At 32.3% G+C, this 21,873-nt stretch overlaps 1 protein-coding gene and 1 pseudogene across 1 annotated transcript; both read left to right on the top strand.

The window, feature by feature from the left end:
- Positions 1-589: 589 nt before the first annotated feature.
- LOC120182575 lies at positions 590-16,499 on the top strand (annotated as a pseudogene).
- A 1,154-nt stretch (positions 16,500-17,653) lies between these two features.
- On the top strand, positions 17,654-18,206 carry LOC120182583. The gene has a single exon (XM_039187513.1). The coding sequence runs from the start codon at positions 17,832-17,834 to the stop codon at positions 18,033-18,035; it is 204 nt and encodes a 67-aa protein (XP_039043444.1). The 5' UTR covers positions 17,654-17,831; the 3' UTR covers positions 18,036-18,206.
- Positions 18,207-21,873: the final 3,667 nt, after the last annotated feature.

The raw sequence follows: 21,873 nt of genomic DNA, 5'->3' as shown, positions 1-21,873 counted from the left end.
GAAAAGACATGGTTTAGTAAAATTACTGAATAAATAATGAATTTATTTTATTGTAATAAAGAAAGAAATTATAATATGAAATATACTTTAAAACAGATTTTTTTTAAAGTTAGAACAAGAGTATTTTTAAAGAAATTTTTTTTTACGGAAATTTTAGTTCAGTAAATGTTTTCAGTTTGATGTGACATCGTTAACTCGTATATCGAAATATATACGGGTTAAGGGTGTTACAATATACCAAATGTTTTGAACTATCCTTTTGTGTGTAATGGGGCTGTTGTCGATGTTCTGTTCAGAGCATAAACTTTCTTACTGATTTTGTTATTTCATTTGTGTATTCGAATGTCTTAACTATTGGAACATGTATATGAATTAACCGAAAAGTATTATTTTTCTCTATGCCGTGTTTCTAATATTTTTTTTGTGCTTCCTTTTGTTTCCTTGCATTACAAATTCAGGGAAAGCCCTAGAGGACCTGCGATCTTCACTCTTTAACAAATTCTACTCGGCCGATAGTTCAAAGTTGTGGCCCTGTTGCTGCTCTTACATTCAACTTTATCGTTGCTGTTGCCATTATTTTCGTAAACAAATGGGTTTGTATGCCAAATTTTCTCATATATAAAGCAACTCTCTGTCAAGATCTTGGTTTTAGATTTAATAAAATTGTCCTATATGATCGCTATACTCGTTTCGTGTTTTCAGGTACTTAAATTGGGCATTGATGGCCATTCTGAATACATTGATGGCATGTAGGATTCCAGTTTCCGGTATTTCTGACTTTTATTCACTATGCTGTTAGTTGGGCATTGATGGCCATTCTGAATACATTTGGCCTCCTCCCGGCATCCCCGCCCTCGAAATCAATCCCTTTGTCTTTGTTTACTCACGGTATTGGTATGTCTTCATCAACCGGCCTTGCAAATGTCAGCTTGAAATACAATAGGTTAGATATTTTATCTCTCTTTAAAAGCAACTAACTGAACTCCCTTGGACGACCTTTTGGCTTAATTGTTAATTAATTTGTTTTTCCAGTGTAGGATTGTATCAGATGGCTAAGATTGCTGTGTCACACCATCTATTGTCCTTGCAGAATTTATATGGTATAAGAAGAGAGACTTTCTGCAAGGTAACTCGTTCTCTTCTTTTTTCTCTGAACTTGGATAACATATCATATCTAGTTTTCCGGCCTTAGTTTTCAGTATGGACTTTATATAAATTTTAGATCTTTCTCGAGATTACGAAATAGGCTGCTATTATTTTCCATCCAGACATATTAACCGTGTAGACACCCGTTTTTGTCCGGGTCTTTTTTTTTTATATATTATTATTATCGTTATTTTTATTATTATTATTATTATTATTATTATTTAATTTACATTTACAAACTTTTGCAGGCCTAATCCCTAAGCCCAACAGCATACCCACCAAGCTGGAGCAGACCCGGTTCAGGCCCAATACCCGAACCAGGCCTGGATCTGGCCCAAGTAATTAGGGTTTTAAACCCTAAACGTATCATCATCCAGCCGCCGCCGCCGCCAGCAACAAATGAACAGCCGCGCCACCGTCACTGTTCCGGCCCACTCCGATGGTCCAGCCGCCGTTCCCGCGCCACCATCGTCATCTACAGTGAAAAATCAATCAAACAGCATCCCCAAATCAGTCCCAAGTTATCATTTACAGTAACCTATTTAAAACCCCATTTTAAAATAAGTTAAATCCCGATTTTTTCGGGATTTAACATAGCAAAAAATCTGGAAAATCATTTCACCTATGTAGAGGCTTCATCATTATCACGAAATATCCCACATAAATCAAAAGAAGACAGAAAAATGGGGGAAAAAAAACCATTCGAACTGAAGCAAAAAAAAAAAAAACAGTGATACCGAAACACAAAAACTAAAAAAGGAGAGAGAAGGAAGAGATTTACCCTTAACCGATCAAGCCACAGCTGCTTCATCGGAGCGGTTGGACTCTATTTTAGGAGGTAAGGTTCGTATCTTTGGGGCTTAGGGTTTTTAAGATTTGGTTGTGGGGAAGAGGGTCTAGTTTTTTAGGTTGGTTTTTCTTGGATGAGGATGTGTGGTGTGTGAAACACCATGGCCACCGATCTAAAGTGGCCGGGGTTGTGTGTTCTTCATCAGTGAGAAGAGAAGAAAAGGAGAAGAGGAAACAGGGAGAACGGCTTGGGAGGCAGAGAGTTCTCTCCTCTTTGGTTTTGGGACACGGCTGAGAATGAAAAAAAAAGCAAGGGTTTCGAAACCCTTATTTTTGGGTTATGATGGACCCAAAACGACGCCGTTTAAAGGGGTCATGGTTTCCGTGTTTTCATATTAAGGGGTAAACCACGCTTTTGGTCCCTGATCCTTTGTAACCGCACGATTTAGCCATGGAATGAAGTTTACATTATTTCAATTTGAGCCTTTATCTTTTCACTTTTACATTTTAGTCACTATTCTAGGTATTATAACATTTTTGTTTATATTTGGTTCTGGTTTAAGTATTTATAAATGTTACATCTTAGCCACTGATTTAATATTTCATGTATGTTTCTTTGATATTCGAATCTGGCCATCACATTTATAAATATTTTATTTAAGTCCTATTAATGTATGTTATGTCATTTTTGTGGATATTTGACTTTGGTCCCAATGTTTGTAATAGTTTCATTTTAGTCACTAATTTCGTGTGTTGTGTATTTTTGTGAATGTTCGAATTTGGACAGGATATTTATGTTTCTTACATTTTAGTCACTGATCTTGTGTTATGTTTTTATGTTCGAATTTGGAAGCAATATTTGTAAATCAATCATTTTAGTCACTGGTAGCTTGTGTTGTGTATTTTTGTTGACATTTGAATCTGGTCATTTCATTTGTAAATATTTTATTTTTAGTCACTGATTTAATGTGTTATCATGTACTGTTAATATTAGAATCTAGTCATGGTATTTGTAAAGATATTATTATGGTCACTGTTTTACATTTGGTTTATTTATGATTCGGCCTTCATGTTTGTGTTTATTTCATTTAAGTCCTTTTTTTGTTATTTTATCTTTGGGTAAGTTTCTGCTAGTATCATAGTATTTTATTTTCTTATATTTCAGTCCTTAATTGAAATGTTGGGTATTTTACTTCGAACTTTAACTTTCATCATTCTTATATTTTAGTCATTTTACACTGTTAATTGTTTTTAGTTAAATGTTTGATTTCACTTATTAATTTGTGATGTGTTTATTTTATTCCTTGCAGTTAGTTTTACTTTTTCATACTTTGATTTGCCATGTTTGATGTTTGTTCATTTAGGCCTTAATATTAAATTATAATGTGTATGCTTGCTTGGTAAATATATTTATATTAGCGCATAGATCATGTTTACATCGATTAAATTATTTATTTATTTATTTATGTTTTCCATATATATATAAATTGTATGTGCAATGTGATTTATTTACTTTATTTTTCCTATTAAATTTCTAATTTGCAAATTGAATGATATTCGGGATTTATATATTTTTTTTATGTATATAAGTGTTATGTTAAGTGTATTTATGTGTATTTCGTGTGGAGCCCACCTTTGTGCCTTATATACATATATTGGCTTTTCTTCCATGATTTATATTCATATTAATTTATTTTGTGTCAGCACTTTATGTATCTCTCGTATTTGGTTAAACATTTCATAATTAATTCGAATAATTTTGAGAACACAAATTTGTAGAACGTGCATGGAAAGTATCGCTTGATCGAAGTGGTACAATCCGATATGACATTCGAACAAATGTGAACTTGAAATTAATTTGATTTTATTTTGTTAATCCATTTCATTTTAAATCGAACATTGCAATGAATGTCTCTAAATAATAATTTATTTCATTTCATGTAAGTTATTAATTTTCATTCTACGATGTATATTCGATCTTTTTTTATCAATTTATTTCATTGAATGCGAGTGCAAATAGTCGATTTTCATTTTTAGTCGATTCATATATTTATTAACGAGGGAATATTCTTTTATTGATAAGAAATAGTCGAGTTAGCTTTCTCGATGGAGGATTGCTAATTTCGAGATTTCTTTTCGAATTAAGGAATTTTCTCTAATTAATTGATTCGAAGCAAATTAATTAATGTTCAATAAACGGATCATATTTTAACTTTATATTCGATTTGTAATTTCCACCATTTTACGACAACATGTAAGCGACACAGTACCAGTTTTTGGGCGTTGTGGGGTGCTAATCCTTCCCCACGCGTAACCGACTCCCGAACCCATCAAATCGAACATTTGGTAAACGCAGACCATTTTTGTCTTTAAAAATGATTTTTTTAAATTGTTTTAAAATACGTTTTAGGTATTCGACCTACCTAACCCAAAGGTCGATGGCGACTCTTTTCAATTTAATTCAAATCAACTCAAAATCACCCAATCTTTCCAAAATAAAGTCGTAATCGTTTTTTTATATATTTAATTGTTTTTTAAAAAAAATGGTTATGACAGCTTGGCGACTCTGCTGGGGACTTTTTTTTTGAGAGTCAGGTTGTATGTCGTTTACATATTGTCATCTTGGTGGAAATTATGATTTCTAGTTTTTAGTTAATTTATGATCCATTTATTGAAGTTTTAATTGCTTCATTTTTAATTATTATACTAACATTTTATCTTTTTTGCTTTCAGGCTCTGTCCAAGTTTTTGTCGAGTTTTTTTCTTTCTTTTCATTTTGAGTCAAAGGTAGGTATGTTCCTCCTCACACACATCACTCGCATTGGCATAACATAAGCTCTAGACACGAGCTTCGATCCAAATTAGTCGGGGTGAATGCTTTACTCTCGTAAGAATTTATTCTTCGTATGAGTTTTAGCAAATAACCCATGGGATACATACCTTATACCTTCGTAGGGATTTATTCCTCGTACGGGTATAAGACAGTGAATCCCCTCGAATTGAACTCGTTCCGTTTGAAACCTGTAATGGGTGAGGATCGAGGGTCTGGCAGCCCAAGGGGGCACCGACATCAAGGACAATTCGAGTCCCTTTTTTCCGTTAGAGCCGAAACCAAGCATATAGTGAACCGTCGAACGATCACACTAGGTATAGTCATACCGAACCTTTGACCGTCAGTAGGTACCCAAAATAGGTGTACACGAAGGAGGAACGATTCTAAACCTTAACCATTTAAATTTGTAGAATATATTTTTTTTTCCGAATAAAGCATGCGAACTAGATACCATGCAGTTAGGACCAATTTCTTGAAAATATATCATTTTGGGTAGATAGCTTGTCCGGGTAGGATTGTTATTTAATTGAAAGCATGTTTGGGTAGATATCATGACGGGGTAGGTGTTATATCCATCTCTGAATTACATTTTTATTTGTATCAATTATTTTACATGTACTAACTTATTTTTCTCTTTTGTTTGTGTATACTAACTTATTTCTTCTCTTTTGTTTGTGTCATTTTGTCATTTGCATTGCATTGCATTGCATCATCATAATGCAAAAGTGTTGATCCGTAAGGGGATATTCGAGAGAAAATTTTCACAAGAAGAGATAAAAGTTTTCAATCAAGCGATCGCATACACAGACATGCATCGAAGGCTAAAAAGAAATGCACAGAGTACGAGAAGGAGACTTGCTCAAGAAGATCGTGCAACATTTAAGACTGAAGTCTAAGGAGTAATCCAGCAGTAGATTCTCATCCACAATTATTTCATCGTTAACCATCAGGGAGTGAAGCACAAACTTCAGCATAGCCGAGGCATTAACGGAGTCAGAATACAGAGCGCTTGAGGGGCATCATTATTGAGGACGAAGATCCGAGATGAAGCAGTGATCCATTCCAGGCTCACCATCTAAGCGAAGACATGTTTGTAAATTGGATTGTCTTGTAATGTGAAAACTTTTATTTCTGGTGAAGACTATTCTAGGATATTCATCGTTGGGGTCAACATTTTTCCATCTGCATTTGTATCTTTTTATTTTGCATATATATTTTATTTTTAAGCATTTTCATATGCATCATTCATAAAAACATGAGATCAATTTGTGGAGAAGTCAGTGGAAGTAATCCTGATCACGTGACCATATTGAGAATATAAACAAGAAGCTGAAATCAACACGATAGAAGCTTGTTCGATTGAGTCTTCCAGGATGGTTCGAGAAAAGAGTCATCGTTCCCTGAGGTCTACGATGTTGATCCAGTGCACAATTTCCACCTAAGAAGCTCCAGACATTCCACCGAGAACTGCAAGACACTAAAGCACAAAATCCATAATATGATTTATTCAGGGGTATCCTAATACTAAGCCAGAGAAGTCATTGCATCAACCACTTGCATCCATAGAGATTATTTTGTTTGAACTCGTTTTGTTCTTTCTTCAATATTTGCTTAAATATTTTTAATCTTTGATGACTGAAATGATGCTACCTTCTAAGGTTAAATAATTGAACAAATTTTAATCTTTAGTTCTTTGAATATCGAATGAATTACATATTCTTTTAATTCTTCAAGAATTATAGATTTTTGACATATGGCAAGATTAGACCCTTTCTTATTCTGTCTAAACCCAAAATAAAATCTCTCGATTTTTTTTACCCGAAATAATTCCTGGTCACTGCCAAATAACCAATTTTTGACATTTTATCTCTTTGAGACCTTGAAATATTCTTTTCGACCTTGAAACATTCCCTCTCTTTGAGACCTTGAAATATTCTTTCCACCTTGAAACACTGTATTTATTTTTTGAGACACAAAAGTCATACCCATACCTTTCTTTGAGCCAATAAAGTCATCATCGTCTTCTTAGACGTAGAACCAACATTTTCTACCAATAAAACCTACAGACATTGAGTACAAGATGTTCACTTGAACATAAACCTTCCTACAAAGAAGACACAGTGTGGGGCATCTCGCATCAATTTTCTGAAGACGAGCATGAGCAATTGAGACATGTTGAGAGCAAGAAGCGAAGAAAAAAATAGAATTCATTCAAAATAATTCTATCATGCATTAATTACTGTTTTCATTTAAATAAAAATTAATCCTGAAAATCTATCCCCCTGGGGATACCTCTTCTGCAAGGACTTCTGTGTATGAGATGATGAACGGCTTTCTTTCTTTATCCCTTCACAAAAGGAGAAAATATATCCCTTGTGTCCCCTTTGAGCCTGAATGATATTTTCTTTTGATTCAACCCTAACCAAGGATCACCCTCCACACTGGGGGGCAAGTTGGAGGAAATCTGCGCATGAGTAAATACATTGATCCAGATGAGATACTGAAAGGTGAACCAAACATCAAGTGCGAAGATCCAATCAAAAACAAGGAAAAATCAAAGAGAAAAGAGCAAAGAAAAAACAAAGAGCAGAGAGAAAAAAATCAAAGCAAAAACAAAGAAAAATCAAAGCAAAAATCAAAGGGAAAAAGCAAAGAACAAAAAGAGGACAAAGAACACAGACAAAGAGTCTCCTGACTCAAATGACGCATTGAGCTTCAAACCGTGAGATTAATCAAACACAACCACTCTAGAATCACTTGACTCGAAGATCATAAAACATCAAGAGAAAGACATGCGAGTAGATCCAAATTGAGCAAGACAAGATTGAAGGCATCAGAGTTAATTGATCCTTGGTTCAATTACCTTTAAACACTTGTTTGGGCCTTTTATCCCTTTCTTTCATAACCCTGAACCCTGACTTACATTACGTGCCTTAAAAGTCCATTCTAATCATACCTAGATTTCTAAACAGAAGAGACTATCCTCATATTTCATCCCGCCTATCAGGATTAATATTTTACTTATAAAGATTTTCTAAAATCTTTAATGCATGATAGAGAAAAATAACAAAGGGGGTTAAAGACGTAAAATTCTGAGTAACGTCTTGAAACCAAAGGAGGATTCGAGTTGAAAACCTGAAAGGGCGGCTCGAATATGAAGATTATTACATAGGAGACGATTGCTCAAATCCCTTGATGAGGCATCACACAACATGAATGAGAACATGAGAGTTGGGAGTCAGAGAACACTTCCAATAACTGAGTACAGAAGCTACTCCATCAGATCAGAGAACATCAAATAAATGAGAACACTATACTTTTGACCAAAAATAACCACTTGAGACTTTTTTATCCTCCCTTACTTAACCATCTCTCAAAGATATCGTTGATCTTGACACTTGTCCAATAGCTATAATTTATTGAAGGATTAAAAGTGTAATTAATTCTTTGATATCCAATGAACTCTTGTTCTATAATTTGTCAATTGTGAAACCTTAAAAGGGGCAATGTTTTCAAATCTTTTGATCAAACATTTTTCAAAACTATTGATATTGTCAGACTTTTGGAAATAAAAGAAGAAGAAAAACATTTTCAAACAAGATAATCTCTCTGGAGGCGTATCTTGGAATTCAAAAAAATATATCTATTTGAAGCTCAAGATCGAAGAGGGGCAAGAGAAGCTATTTTGGGGCAAAATTTGATGGAATAAACAAATGGTCTCAGGTCAAGGTTTGTAAGAGTACACATTGGTGGAAATACGGACAAGTTGAATCCATGATAGAGTGAAGATCTTTCGCAACTATTCTCCTTCCAGATCGAGAAAACATACATATATACATGCATATATATACATACATACATATATACACATACATACATAATCCATAAAATTTGCATCAAACATTTATCATCATATATATTAAAGACATTTTTCTCCTCACTTGAGGGCAAATTGGACAAAAAAAAAATCAAATAAATTTCATCTTGACATCTATCATAACTTCCAAGATAGTTAGTCAAAATTGCATCATTCTGATCTTTTCAGGAAATTAGAGCTCGGAAATAACCAGGTGTTTTCAACCTGAAAGAACAATGCAATCCACATATTTGGCTTCCTGAAGTCAACAATCAGATCTTCTGAAGATGTTTCCTCAACATGCAGGAATCAATAGATAAACTTTGAGCTATTGAGATTATTTTCTTTTAAAGAAAATAAAGTGTCGTCTCACTTGAGATAGTTTTCTTAAAAACAAATTTTATTTTGTCTCGCTTGAGACAACATTCTCTTTAAAACAAATTACGTCTCGCTTGAGATATTTTTCCACAAATCTTGAGAATTTTAAAACAAATTGCGTCTCGCTTGAGACATTTTTCCTTTGAGATACAAATTTTGAATTTGATTCACTTAAAACAAAATTAATCTCACCTTAGATTGTTGTTTCTTTCAAAATAAGTTTTGTCTCGCTTGAGACCTTTTCCCTTGAGATCCAAATTTCGGATTTGTTTCACATTAAACAAAGTTGATCTCACTTGAGATCGTTTCTCAAAAACAAACTTTGTCTCGCTTGAGACAACATTCTCTTTAAAACAAATTTTGTCTCATTTGAGACTATATCTTAAAGCAAATTTTGTCTCGCTTGAGACATCATTTTCTCTCATAATACAAATTTCAAGGTTGTGGTACTTAAAGCAAAAGTAATATCACTTGAGATTTTCAAAGCTGATTTGTCTCGCACGAGACAGTTTCCCCTTAAAACAAATCCTGAAATTGTTTCATTTGAAACAAAATAAACACTTTTGAAAACACCTTTGAGATTGTTTCTCTAGAAACAAAATCGACAATATTTGAATCTTTTAAAACGATTTTTTGTCTCTCTTGAGACAGTTTCTCTTGAAAAAATCTTTGAGTTTGTTCCTCTTGAAAAAAATATTTGAGTTTATTTCTTTTGAAAAAAATCTTTGAGTCTATTTATTTTGAAACAAGGTTTTGTCTCTCTTGAGACAATTTCGTGAAAAATCTTTGAGTCTGAAACAAAGTTTTGTCTCTCTTGAGACAATTTTGTGAAAAAATCTTTGAGTTTGTTCCTCTTGAAAAAAATATTTGAGTTTGTTCATTTTGAATAAAAATCTTTGAGTTGTTTCTTTTGAAAAAAATCTTTGAGATTGTTTCTTTTGAAACAAAAATCTTTGAGTTTGTTTCTTCGGAAACAAATTTTTTTTTTCTCTCTTAAGATAATTTCTTTTGAAACAAAAATCTTTGAGTCTGTTTCTTTGGAAACAAAATTTTATCTCTCTTAAGATAATTTCTTTTGGAAAAATCTTTGAATCTGTTTCTCTTAAAATGAATTTTGTATCTCTTGAGACAGTTTCTCTTGAAGTAAATCTTTGAATATGTTTGAGTTTGTTTCTCTTAACAAAATCATCTTTGAGTCTATTTCTTTAAAAACAAATGTTGTCTCTCTTGAGACAGTTTCTAATGAAAAACTAACTTTTGAGATTGTTTCATTTGAAACAAATTTGGTCTCACTTAAGATGGGATCCATCTTTGAGTCTGTTTCTTTTGAAACAAAATTTTATCTCTTAAAGACAATTTCTTTTGGAAAAAATCTTTGAGTTTGTTTCCTTTGAAACAAAATTTTGTCTCTCGAGACAACTTCTTTTGAAAATACCCACATTTGAGATCGTTTAGACAATTTCTTTTAAAACTACCCACCTTTGAGATTGTTTTTATTAAAATAAATTTTGACTCCCTTGAGGCAGATTCTCTAGAAGTACAAAATCTTTGAGTTTGTTTCACTTGAAATAAAACCATTTTTGAGTCGTTTCACTTGAAACATTTTCTCTTGAAACATTTTCTCTTAAAACAAGATCATCTTTGAGTTGGTTTCTCTGAAAACAATGTTTTATCCCTTAAAACAATTTCTTTTGAAGAAAAATCTTTGAGGCTATTTCTTTGGAAACAAAATTTTGTCTCACTAAGATACCATTTTCTGAAAAACAAAGTTTTGTCTCTTATGACAATGTCTTTTCAAAAAAAAAAAATCATTATTGAATCTCTTTCTTTGGAAACAAAATTTTGTTTCTCTCGAGACAGTTTCTTTGAGAAAAATCTTTGAGTTTGTTTCTTTGGAAACAAATTTTACCATCATTTGAATCTGTTTTTCTTGAAAAAAAACAAACAAACATCTTTGAGATCGTTTCCCTTGAAATGAATTTTGTCTCATTTGAGATAGTTTCCCATGAAACACAGATGTTTGAGAACTTTTCCCTTAAAAACAAATTTTGTCTCGCTTGAGACAATTCCCTTTAAATGTTATCTTTTGAGTTGTTTCATTTGAAATGAATTTTGTCTCTTTCGAGACAGTTGCTTTTGAAACACATTATCTTTGAGCTTGTTTTTCTTGAAACAAATCTTTGAGTCTGTTTCTTTTGAAACAAATCTTTAATTTGGTTTCTCTTGAAACCATAACTCCTAAAGATGGCCAGCCCTCTTCATCACGTATGAGCCGTATCATTCTCAGACCAGATCTCCTCATCACGTAGGAGCCGTGTCAACTATAGATAACCAGCCGTCCTCATCACGTAGGAACCGTGTTATCACCTTCAGATGGCCAGAACTCTTCATCACGTATGAGCCGTGTCATTCCCAGACCAGATCTCCTCATCACGTAGGAGCCATGTCAACCATAGATAACCAGCCGTCCTCATCACGTAGGAACCGTGTTATCACCTTTAGACGACCAGACTTCTTCATCACGTAGGAACCGCGTTAACCTTAAAATGACCCGAACTCTTCATCACGTATGAGCAGTGTCGTCCCCAACAACCAAAATCATCCAATTTCTAAGGGAGAGAGCCAGACAAAAACGTGATGTCTTTTCATCTTTGCCCTATTCTTGTTAACACAAGAATGCGCAAAGAGGGGCAGCTGTAGACACCCGTTTTTGTCCAGGTCTTTTTTTTTTATATATTATTATTATCGTTATTTTTATTATTATTATTATTATTATTATTTAATTTACATTTACAAACTTTTGCAGGCCTAATCCCTAAGCCCAACAGCATACCCACCAAGCTGGAGCAGACCCGGTTCAGGCCCAATACCCGAACCAGGCCTGGATCTGGCCCAAGTAATTAGGGTTTTAAACCCTAAACGTATCATCATCCAACCGCCGCCGCCGCCAGCAACAAATGAACAGCCGCGCCACCGTCACTGTTCCGGCCCACTCCGATGGTCCAGCCGCCGTTCCCGCGCCACCATCGTCATCTACAGTGAAAAATCAATCAAACAGCATCCCCAAATCAGCCCCAAGTTATCATTTACAGTAACCTATTTAAAACCCCATTTTAAAATAAGTTAAATCCCGATTTTTTCGGGATTTAACATAGCAAAAATCTGGAAAATCATTTCACCTATGTAGAGGCTTCATCATTATCACGAAATATCCCACATAAATCAAAAGAAGACAGAAAAATGGGGGAAAAAAAAAACCATTCGAACTGAAGCAAAAAAAAAAAAAACAGTGATACCGAAACACAAAAACTAAAAAAGGAGAGAGAAGGAAGAGATTTACCCTTAACCGATCAAGCCACAGCTGCTTCATCGGAGCGGTTGGACTCTATTTTAGGAGGTAAGGTTCGTATCTTTGGGGCTTAGGGTTTTTAAGATTTGGTTGTGGGGAAGAGGGTCTAGTTTTTTAGGTTGGTTTTTCTTGGATGAGGATGTGTGGTGTGTGAAACACCATGGCCACCGATCTAAAGTGGCCGGGGTTGTGTGTTCTTCATCAGTGAGAAGAGAAGAAAAGGAGAAGAGGAAACAGGGAGAACGGCTTGGGAGGCAGAGAGTTCTCTCCTCTTTGGTTTTGGGACACGGCTGAGAATGAAAAAAAAAGCAAGGGTTTCGAAACCCTTATTTTTGGGTTATGATGGACCCAAAACGACGCCGTTTAAAGGGGTCATGGTTTCCGTGTTTTCATATTAAGGGGTAAACCACGCTTTTGGTCCCTGATCCTTTGTAACCGCACGATTTAGCCATGGAATGAAGTTTACATTATTTCAATTTGAGCCTTTATCTTTTCACTTTTACATTTTAGTCACTATTCTAGGTATTATAACATTTTTGTTTATATTTGGTTCTGGTTTAAGTATTTATAAATGTTACATCTTAGCCACTGATTTAATATTTCATGTATGTTTCTTTGATATTCGAATCTGGCCATCACATTTATAAATATTTTATTTAAGTCCTATTAATGTATGTTATGTCATTTTTGTGGATATTTGACTTTGGTCCCAATGTTTGTAATAGTTTCATTTTAGTCACTAATTTCGTGTGTTGTGTATTTTTGTGAATGTTCGAATTTGGACAGGATATTTATGTTTCTTACATTTTAGTCACTGATCTTGTGTTATGTTTTATGTTCGAATTTGGAAGCAATATTTGTAAATCAATCATTTTAGTCACTGGTAGCTTGTGTTGTGTATTTTTGTTGACATTTGAATCTGGTCATTTCATTTGTAAATATTTTATTTTTAGTCACTGATTTAATGTGTTATCATGTACTGTTAATATTAGAATCTAGTCATGGTATTTGTAAAGATATTATTATGGTCACTGTTTTACATTTGGTTTATTTATGATTCGGCCTTCATGTTTGTGTTTATTTCATTTAAGTCCTTTTTTTGTTATTTTATCTTTGGGTAAGTTTCTGCTAGTATCATAGTATTTTATTTTCTTATATTTCAGTCCTTAATTGAAATGTTGGGTATTTTACTTCGAACTTTAACTTTCATCATTCTTATATTTTAGTCATTTTACACTGTTAATTGTTTTTAGTTAAATGTTTGATTTCACTTATTAATTTGTGATGTGTTTATTTTATTCCTTGCAGTTAGTTTTACTTTTTCATACTTTGATTTGCCATGTTTGATGTTTGTTCATTTAGGCCTTAATATTAAATTATAATGTGTATGCTTGCTTGGTAAATATATTTATATTAGCGCATAGATCATGTTTACATCGATTAAATTATTTATTTATTTATTTATGTTTTCCATATATATAAATTGTATGTGCAATGTGATTTATTTACTTTATTTTTCCTATTAAATTTCTAATTTGCAAATTGAATGATATTCGGGATTTATATATTTTTTTTATGTATATAAGTGTTATGTTAAGTGTATTTATGTGTATTTCGTGTGGAGCCCACCTTTGTGCCTTATATACATATATTGGCTTTTCTTCCATGATTTATATTCATATTAATTTATTTTGTGTCAGCACTTTATGTATCTCTCGTATTTGGTTAAACATTTCATAATTAATTCGAATAATTTTGAGAACACAAATTTGTAGAACGTGCATGGAAAGTATCGCTTGATCGAAGTGGTACAATCCGATATGACATTCGAACAAATGTGAACTTGAAATTAATTTGATTTTATTTTGTTAATCCATTTCATTTTAAATCGAACATTGCAATGAATGTCTCTAAATAATAATTTATTTCATTTCATGTAAGTTATTAATTTTCATTCTACGATGTATATTCGATCTTTTTTTATCAATTTATTTCATTGAATGCGAGTGCAAATAGTCGATTTTCATTTTTAGTCGATTCATATATTTATTAACGAGGGAATATTCTTTTATTGATAAGAAATAGTCGAGTTAGCTTTCTCGATGGAGGATTGCTAATTTCGAGATTTCTTTTCGAATTAAGGAATTTTCTCTAATTAATTGATTCGAAGCAAATTAATTAATGTTCAATAAACGGATCATATTTTAACTTTATATTCGATTTGTAATTTCCACCATTTTACGACAACATGTAAGCGACACAGTACCAGTTTTTGGGCGTTGTGGGGTGCTAATCCTTCCCCACGCGTAACCGACTCCCGAACCCATCAAATCGAACATTTGGTAAACGCAGACCATTTTTGTCTTTAAAAATGATTTTTTTAAATTGTTTTAAAATACGTTTTAGGTATTCGACCTACCTAACCCAAAGGTCGATGGCGACTCTTTTCAATTTAATTCAAATCAACTCAAAATCACCCAATCTTTCCAAATTAAAGTCGTAATCGTTTTTTTATATATTTAATTGTTTTTTAAAAAAAATGGTTATGACACCCATTATCTAGTGGATCTTTTGATTATTTCGAACCATTGCCAATACTTTGAAATCAAGTTCGTAATTTCTCTCTTGACCTTTGAATGCATGCACGTTGTGTGCAATCAGTAGATTTTAATTCTTGGAGTGATGTGAACATTAGCAATGCAATGAGTTTAGGCTCGAAAGAGAATCCGGTCATGTTTAGGGATGGTTTTTATACTATTCTAGTCGTACATGTTTCTACTCATTGTCAAATGCAGTAATGTAAAAAAGAAAAGAAACTTTTTTATATTTTCTTCCTGCATCATTGGACCAATTTGTCGATAAAAAATATTTTAGGGGTTCTTAGCTGCCGAAACTTTTTTAATTTATATGTGCAACACTGCTCAGGATTTTGTGCATATTATGATTTTTCCTTATTATTTTACAAAATCTATAGTTTGTAATATTTGTCCCCTTTTTTCTTGAAATTCTTCCTATGGAATCTGTCAGGTGGTTGCGCTGACAGTTGTATCTATCGGTGTTGCGATTGCCACGGTGACTGATCTACAGTTCAGCCTCTTTGGAGCATGTGTAGCAATGGCATGGATTATTCCTAGTGCTACCAATAAAATCCTCTGGTCCAACTTGCGGTAACAAGAGAATTGGACGGCATTGTCGTATGTTTCAAGCTCCTTCAAGCACACTTTCGATTTGTTCGACACTTCTTGATGCAAAGGATAAGTTAGCCCAAGGAAGTCAGGAGTATAGATTCCAAAAATCGGTTCTCTATCGAAAATGGCCTCATTGTGTTTCCCTTGGGCTTTTCTTTTCCTTTATATTCTTTTGATGTCCGAAAAAGTTTTTCTTTTTATGTTTATTCTTGTTGCTTAAAACTTTTCAATTCTGTGCATGTTGAAGTTATGAATTTGTTGTTGAACAGGTTAATGTGGAAAACAACACCAATCACTCTGCTTTTTCTGGTTTCTATGATTCCTTTCCTCAATCCCCCGGGTGTGCTCGCCTTCCATTGGAGCTTCCACAATACATCGGCTATCCTCTTATCAGCTTTTCTTAGCTTCTTGCTTCAGTGGTCGGGAGCTTTGGCACTCGGGTAAATCAATCTTCGCATTTATTATAATTGTCGAAACATCCTAGTTTATGCTTGTCCTGCATGACCAATATGGTACATCTCTTGATACATATTCCATCAACAATCAGCGCGACGTCCGCTATTTCCCACGTTGTTCTCGGACAATTCAAAACCTGCGTACTGCTTCTCGGCAGCTATTACCTCTTCGAATCGAATCCGGGCACGACCAGTATTTGTGGAGCATTTGTAGCTATCGGAGGTATGTCCTTTTTCACGTACCTCAGTCTAAATGCTAAGAAGCAACCGGCGCCTCTGAAAGTTTCCCCTCTTTGCCCAAGTCCAAGTTAAGGTAACAGTGAGAATCACCATGGATTCGGCGATGATAGTGTTTAATCGAAACGATTCTACGCAGATACTACTGGTTGACACGAGATGCTACGCAGATAAACTCTGATAATACCAAACTCAAACAACTTACTATATATCTCATCTCATTTATGTCACTGTGTACTGTTGTGAAAGTGACTATAGCACGTGTTTGTTGACAGCAGCTGAGCAGCACATGATCTCTATCCTATCACAAAATACAGATAAATAAAATTCAATTTCTTGTCGACACGTGGGTTGTTCCGTCGAATATTTTTAGATAATGTATTAAAAGGAATTAATGGATTCGCATAATCTGTGTCCTATCATAAAGCACGTTCATTTGCAGCGTGATAATCCAAGTCCTAAGCTAAAATCGAATATACCTTGAGAAGATAATATTGATGATTGAGCCTTCAACAAATAACACTGCTAAAATTTATTTCAATGAGTCGGAAGATCTCTAAACAAAAATATAATAATGAAAATTAAAATATACAAATAATAAAAAAAATTGTTAATATATATGAATATTCAACACTTAATAATCATCAAATATAACATGAATTAAGCGGCTTTGATGGTAAAAAAAATATTTTTATTCTTTAATTTCTCAGATTCGACCGCTCTGAATGTCAAGAGTGTGAGAATAACATCAATTTTTTTACTACCAAAATAATTTAATTCATTTATGTTTTTGATTCACCTCTAACTCAAAAAACCTAATATGTATAAATTTTACAATCGACGCATGCACAGTGAGTCGAGTGAGTCGAGTCGGAACTCGGAAGGCATAATTTATAAATTATTAATGAAAAAACAATCAACCAACCAAATAATAATATATTTATAATCACAATCTATTAAATAATAATATATTAAACAAACCAAGATTTGAAAACCCTACACGTGGATTTAATATTATCATTTTAATAAATTATTAATGAAAAAACAACCAAGATTGCTTCATATTTTATTTTTCGTAAAAAAAACATTATTAATAAACAAAGCTACTGTATATATTGTTATTTGTTAATGTATAATTTTATATTATATTAATCAATAAGATATCAATTCAATTAATATACTATCGTTTTAATATTAAAAAAATATGATTTCGAGTATGTTCATACGAATAATATTATTACAAAATCAATAATTTAAACATAGCTGTCGGATACGAAATAAAATATTTTAAATAAAATTATAACACAATAAAATACACAAATTAAAACAGAATATGCCATGACCACTGCTACCATTCTCCCAGCTCTATAAATACTCCTCTCCTCAACTTTCTTCTTCTTCTCATACATAGTTTATTTCAGTCTTTGTTTATGTTTTCTGCAGTCTCCGTTGACATAAGATTCCACCCACGTTTTCCAGCTTTAATTCAAAGTAAAAAAGAATATTCTGAATCTAAATCCCAGTTTTAGTAGATCAAAAGAGAAGAAAACCCCCCCATCAAAGTGCAAAGGAAAGAAAAGAAATTTAACCCAGAAAAAAAATGTGTTTCGAGTTGTTGTGTGGTAAACAAGAGAGAGAGTTGGGGCGGATGCAAGCGCCCGGGTTTTGCCCGCACTGCGGCGGCAAAGTGGAGGCTGTCGACGTCGAGAGCAAATGGAGGTTATGTTTCTTGCTCGTTTGCTTCAAGATCAAGAGAAAATATTATTGCATTCAGTGTGCCAAGCGTTTGGTGTTGTATTTCTAGCTAATTCGATCTAGAGTTTGCTCTTCTTCTTCTTCTTTTTGTTTTTGGATGTAGATAATTTGATTCTTGCATGTTTTTGGAAACCTTTTCTGTTTGATCCTCGTAATAATTGTAAATGCTTTTCTCCCCTGCATAAATGAACATTTTTCTTTCGTTCTTTTGGTCTTCAAAGCTTTTCCATATGGCGAAAGAGAGAACATCCAGATCTTAGATCGCATTATTTCCAGAATATAATATATACAGATTTATAGTTTGAAACACAAACGATTCTAGTTCTCTGGGTTTAGCTTGATATGTAATGTAGTGCCAGCATTTCTTCAAATATTATTGCAATGTTCATTAAAATGCTTTATTTATCTCTTGAAGAAAGGGAGCATGAGGTTATTTTCGTTCTAAGATGTCTTTGGCATCAATTATGACAGTAAGTGGACGAATTAAATTACTTTAGTAGTTAAAGGGATTAATGGTTTTAGGATTCGAGTATATTGTATATTAGGGGTGATTGAACATTCATTATCAAATCGGTTGAGAGTCTTTCGAACATATATTATCATATAATCATCATTTTTTTTGGATAATTAATCATTATTAGATTTATATATAAAAAAACATGATAATAAGTAGAAACAAAAATTTAATGAAATTAATTGATGGTTACAACATAAACTACTTTTCTTTTAATTGTCGAGTAGGATTCGTTTGAATAGACGTTGAAATCATAAATAAATTATTTTTTTTATAATTACTTGTATATTTATTAGTCTTTCGTGATTATAATATAATATTTGTCTGAAAGATTCTTAATCTTTTGATAATAAACGTTTAAATATCCCTACATATAAATTGCTCGAACCCAAAATCTCTAAAGATAACAACTATCCTTTAATTTTAATCTTCGATCAGGGATCCCATTTCGGATTATGTATTCAAATTGTTTGACTGAATTGCTCGTGTGAGGTTGTGAAAAAAGTTATTGGCTGAATTAGAGCCTCACCGGAATTTTTTTCGGTCTACTGTGAATGTTACAATACTTGTCGGAAGTCGTCGGGAACACATGACGTTTCTCAGAAGATGCGACGACTACCGTGCAACTTCAGCTTTGTTCTTTTGAGAGTGTTGGCAGTTTTGAGGTTTCAACAGCGTGAAAAATAGAAAATACTGCATTGTATTTTCGGCGTCCCAAATATTATAGCGACCACACTATCTCGATAAATAATTTCCACTATACCCTAATTCAGTCAATAACTTTTTTCACAATCTCACACAAACAAATCAGTCAATTTTTTTTGGCATTCGAAACAAAATGGATATTCATCTTCAAATATCCATATTTAAATTCACATTACTTATGAGGATTATGGATATGTAAATTCGAATTCGACCTCAACTTCGACTCCGACTTCATATTAAAAAAATATAAATAATATTTACTTTCAAGGAGATTTAAATTTGGTCATCCAACTTTTAACCGATTCAGAACTGTGCGGATATAAATATTGACGCATATGATTCTAAAATTAGAATTCTTATTTTTTTTCTTCGAAATTATGACGAATAGTAATATTTAATTCAAATTTTTGAATTAATATTTTTTCTATTGATCTATTCAAATTTAAATAGTAATGATCAGTTAATTTAACAATGCACCTGGTTTTAATAAGAAAGGGTAAATAACATTTCAAGTTGTTCAGATTTTAATCTTTTCAGCTTAGTCACTAGAAAAGTTTATTTGATCTTAAATTAATTTTTTTAATTTTTTAATTTTTTTAATTTTTATTATATATATTATTACCAATAATAATATTTTATTTAAATATAATATAAATTAAAAATAAAATAACGACACAATAATTTTATCACATTTAATTATAACTTATTTGCCATATTTAAAATTTAATTTTTTTATTATGAATTAAACGCAAGGACAAACCCATGATTTTAAGTTAGCGAGAGAACTTCTAAAATTTTAGGAGAAAGCGAACTTATAAAATTCTGGATAACGAAAATAGATTATCAATTGAAAATACAAATAAAATAACTAAAATATATGTTAAATTAAAATTTCCAGAAGGCGAATGTCCTCACCTACCCTCCTTCGATCCATCTCTGTTTAAATGGTAATCATAATAGTTTTTAGTATTATATTTTTTAATTTGACATTTTAGCCATTTAATTTATTCATATGGTAAAGTATACAAATGGTCCCTCAACTATATGGTTTTGCTTTATTGAGTCATTCGATTATTAAAAGTTATGAAATGGTCCCTTGATTATAGGGTATTACTTTGTTGAGTCCCCCGACTATTAAAAGTTGCAAAATGGTCACCCGACTATTCATATATTCCAAACTCATCATTTTGTTAAAAAATGAAGGTAATTTGAGCTAAATGTTAACCTATTGATTGTGATATGATAAAATATGATCTCAAAATCTTAAATGACTATCATATATCAATCAACAAGTTAACGTTCAACTCAAAATGTCATTAAATTTTTAACGAAAAAGGACGAATTTGGAGCATATGAATAGTCGGGTTACCATTTTATAACTTTTGATAGTCGATGGACTCAACAAAGTAACGTCCTATAGTTGGGGGACTATTTTGTAACTTTTAATAGTCATGAGACTCAATAAAACAACACCCTATAGTTGGGGGACCATTTGTATTCTTTACCCTTTTTCATGATACATTATACACTTATATAATTTAAAACAAAAAATTTAAAAATATATAATAATTAAATTAAAAATATAAAAATTAAATTCGTAACTTACCTATGAAATTTAACCTTTTCCTTTCGTCCAACGGCTTGAGTGATGACGGACGGTGGTCCAAGTGCATGAGTCACGCTATTATGGATTTCGTGCAGAGAAAAAGTGTAAAATGCCCTATTAATGAAAGTAGCTGCAACAGCAACAGCTTTTGGCAGAAAAGAATGTGCAATTACTTGCCATTCAAGGCAAAATCGTCGTTGGACCCCGTCTTTATTTCATTCAAGATGCGCTGGCATGCCCATCCCGCATTCGGTAGAGGCCTTTGTTTGTCGCTTAACTATGTCTTGGCCTCTTGGGTCCAATACATCAATGATCTCTCCATATAAAACAATATTTTATTAAAATATATAAACCGATCTTTTGATTATAAGATGTTATTTTGTTAAACATTATATTTTATAATTTTTAATAATAGAAAAATTCAAAAAAATAACATCTTGTTATCGAGAAACCATTTGTATATTTTATCATTTTTATATAAATTTTAAATTTAATTATAATATTACCTAATTCAGAGTAGAAGAGAGATTCTAGGAGAAAGAAATAGAATATTCATATTAGGTGTAGAATTCATGATCCAATAGAATATGAGAGAACGAACAACTAAATCAACCAACAAAAATATATTTTCCTTTTAGTTTTTATTTTATAGCTAGAAAAACATTCCCCAACCCTACTATATAGTATGTAATTAATAATGCATGCTTTTTTCTTTTTCTTTTTTTTAAAAATAAATTTTAAATTTCAAAACTCTGAAACATGAAAATTTTTGAATATGTGTTGAAACGAAGTTTCTCTCAATTTCAAAATTAAGAAATTGATTATTCTTAAAAGAGTAATTTAATTCATACTTATTTAAATAATAAATAATTAGAGACAATTAATTACATTGTTGTTTTTTTTGTCAAATTTATATAATTTGAATTGATATGATAATTTTAGCCTTTAATATTTATCATTATGTAAATTTATCATAATTTTTTAAAAAATCAATAAATATTATATGTTCGTGATTTGGAGTCTACGTTCTAAATATCTACGAGTTTGAAAATAAAGGAGAAG

This window comes from Hibiscus syriacus, unplaced genomic scaffold (assembly GCF_006381635.1).
Source record: "Hibiscus syriacus cultivar Baekdansim isolate YM2019G1 unplaced genomic scaffold, ASM638163v2 tig00112688_pilon, whole genome shotgun sequence".
Classification (NCBI taxonomy): Eukaryota; Viridiplantae; Streptophyta; class Magnoliopsida; order Malvales; family Malvaceae; genus Hibiscus; species Hibiscus syriacus.
Note: the sequence above shows the minus strand (reverse complement) of the source record. Positions and strands in the feature narration are given on the sequence as shown.

What these genes read in the sequence shown, in the direction of transcription:
- LOC120182583 (XM_039187513.1), top strand. Translation starts at nt 17,832, where the DNA reads ATGTGTTTCGAGTTGTTGTGTGGTAAACAAGAGAGAGAGTTGGGGCGG.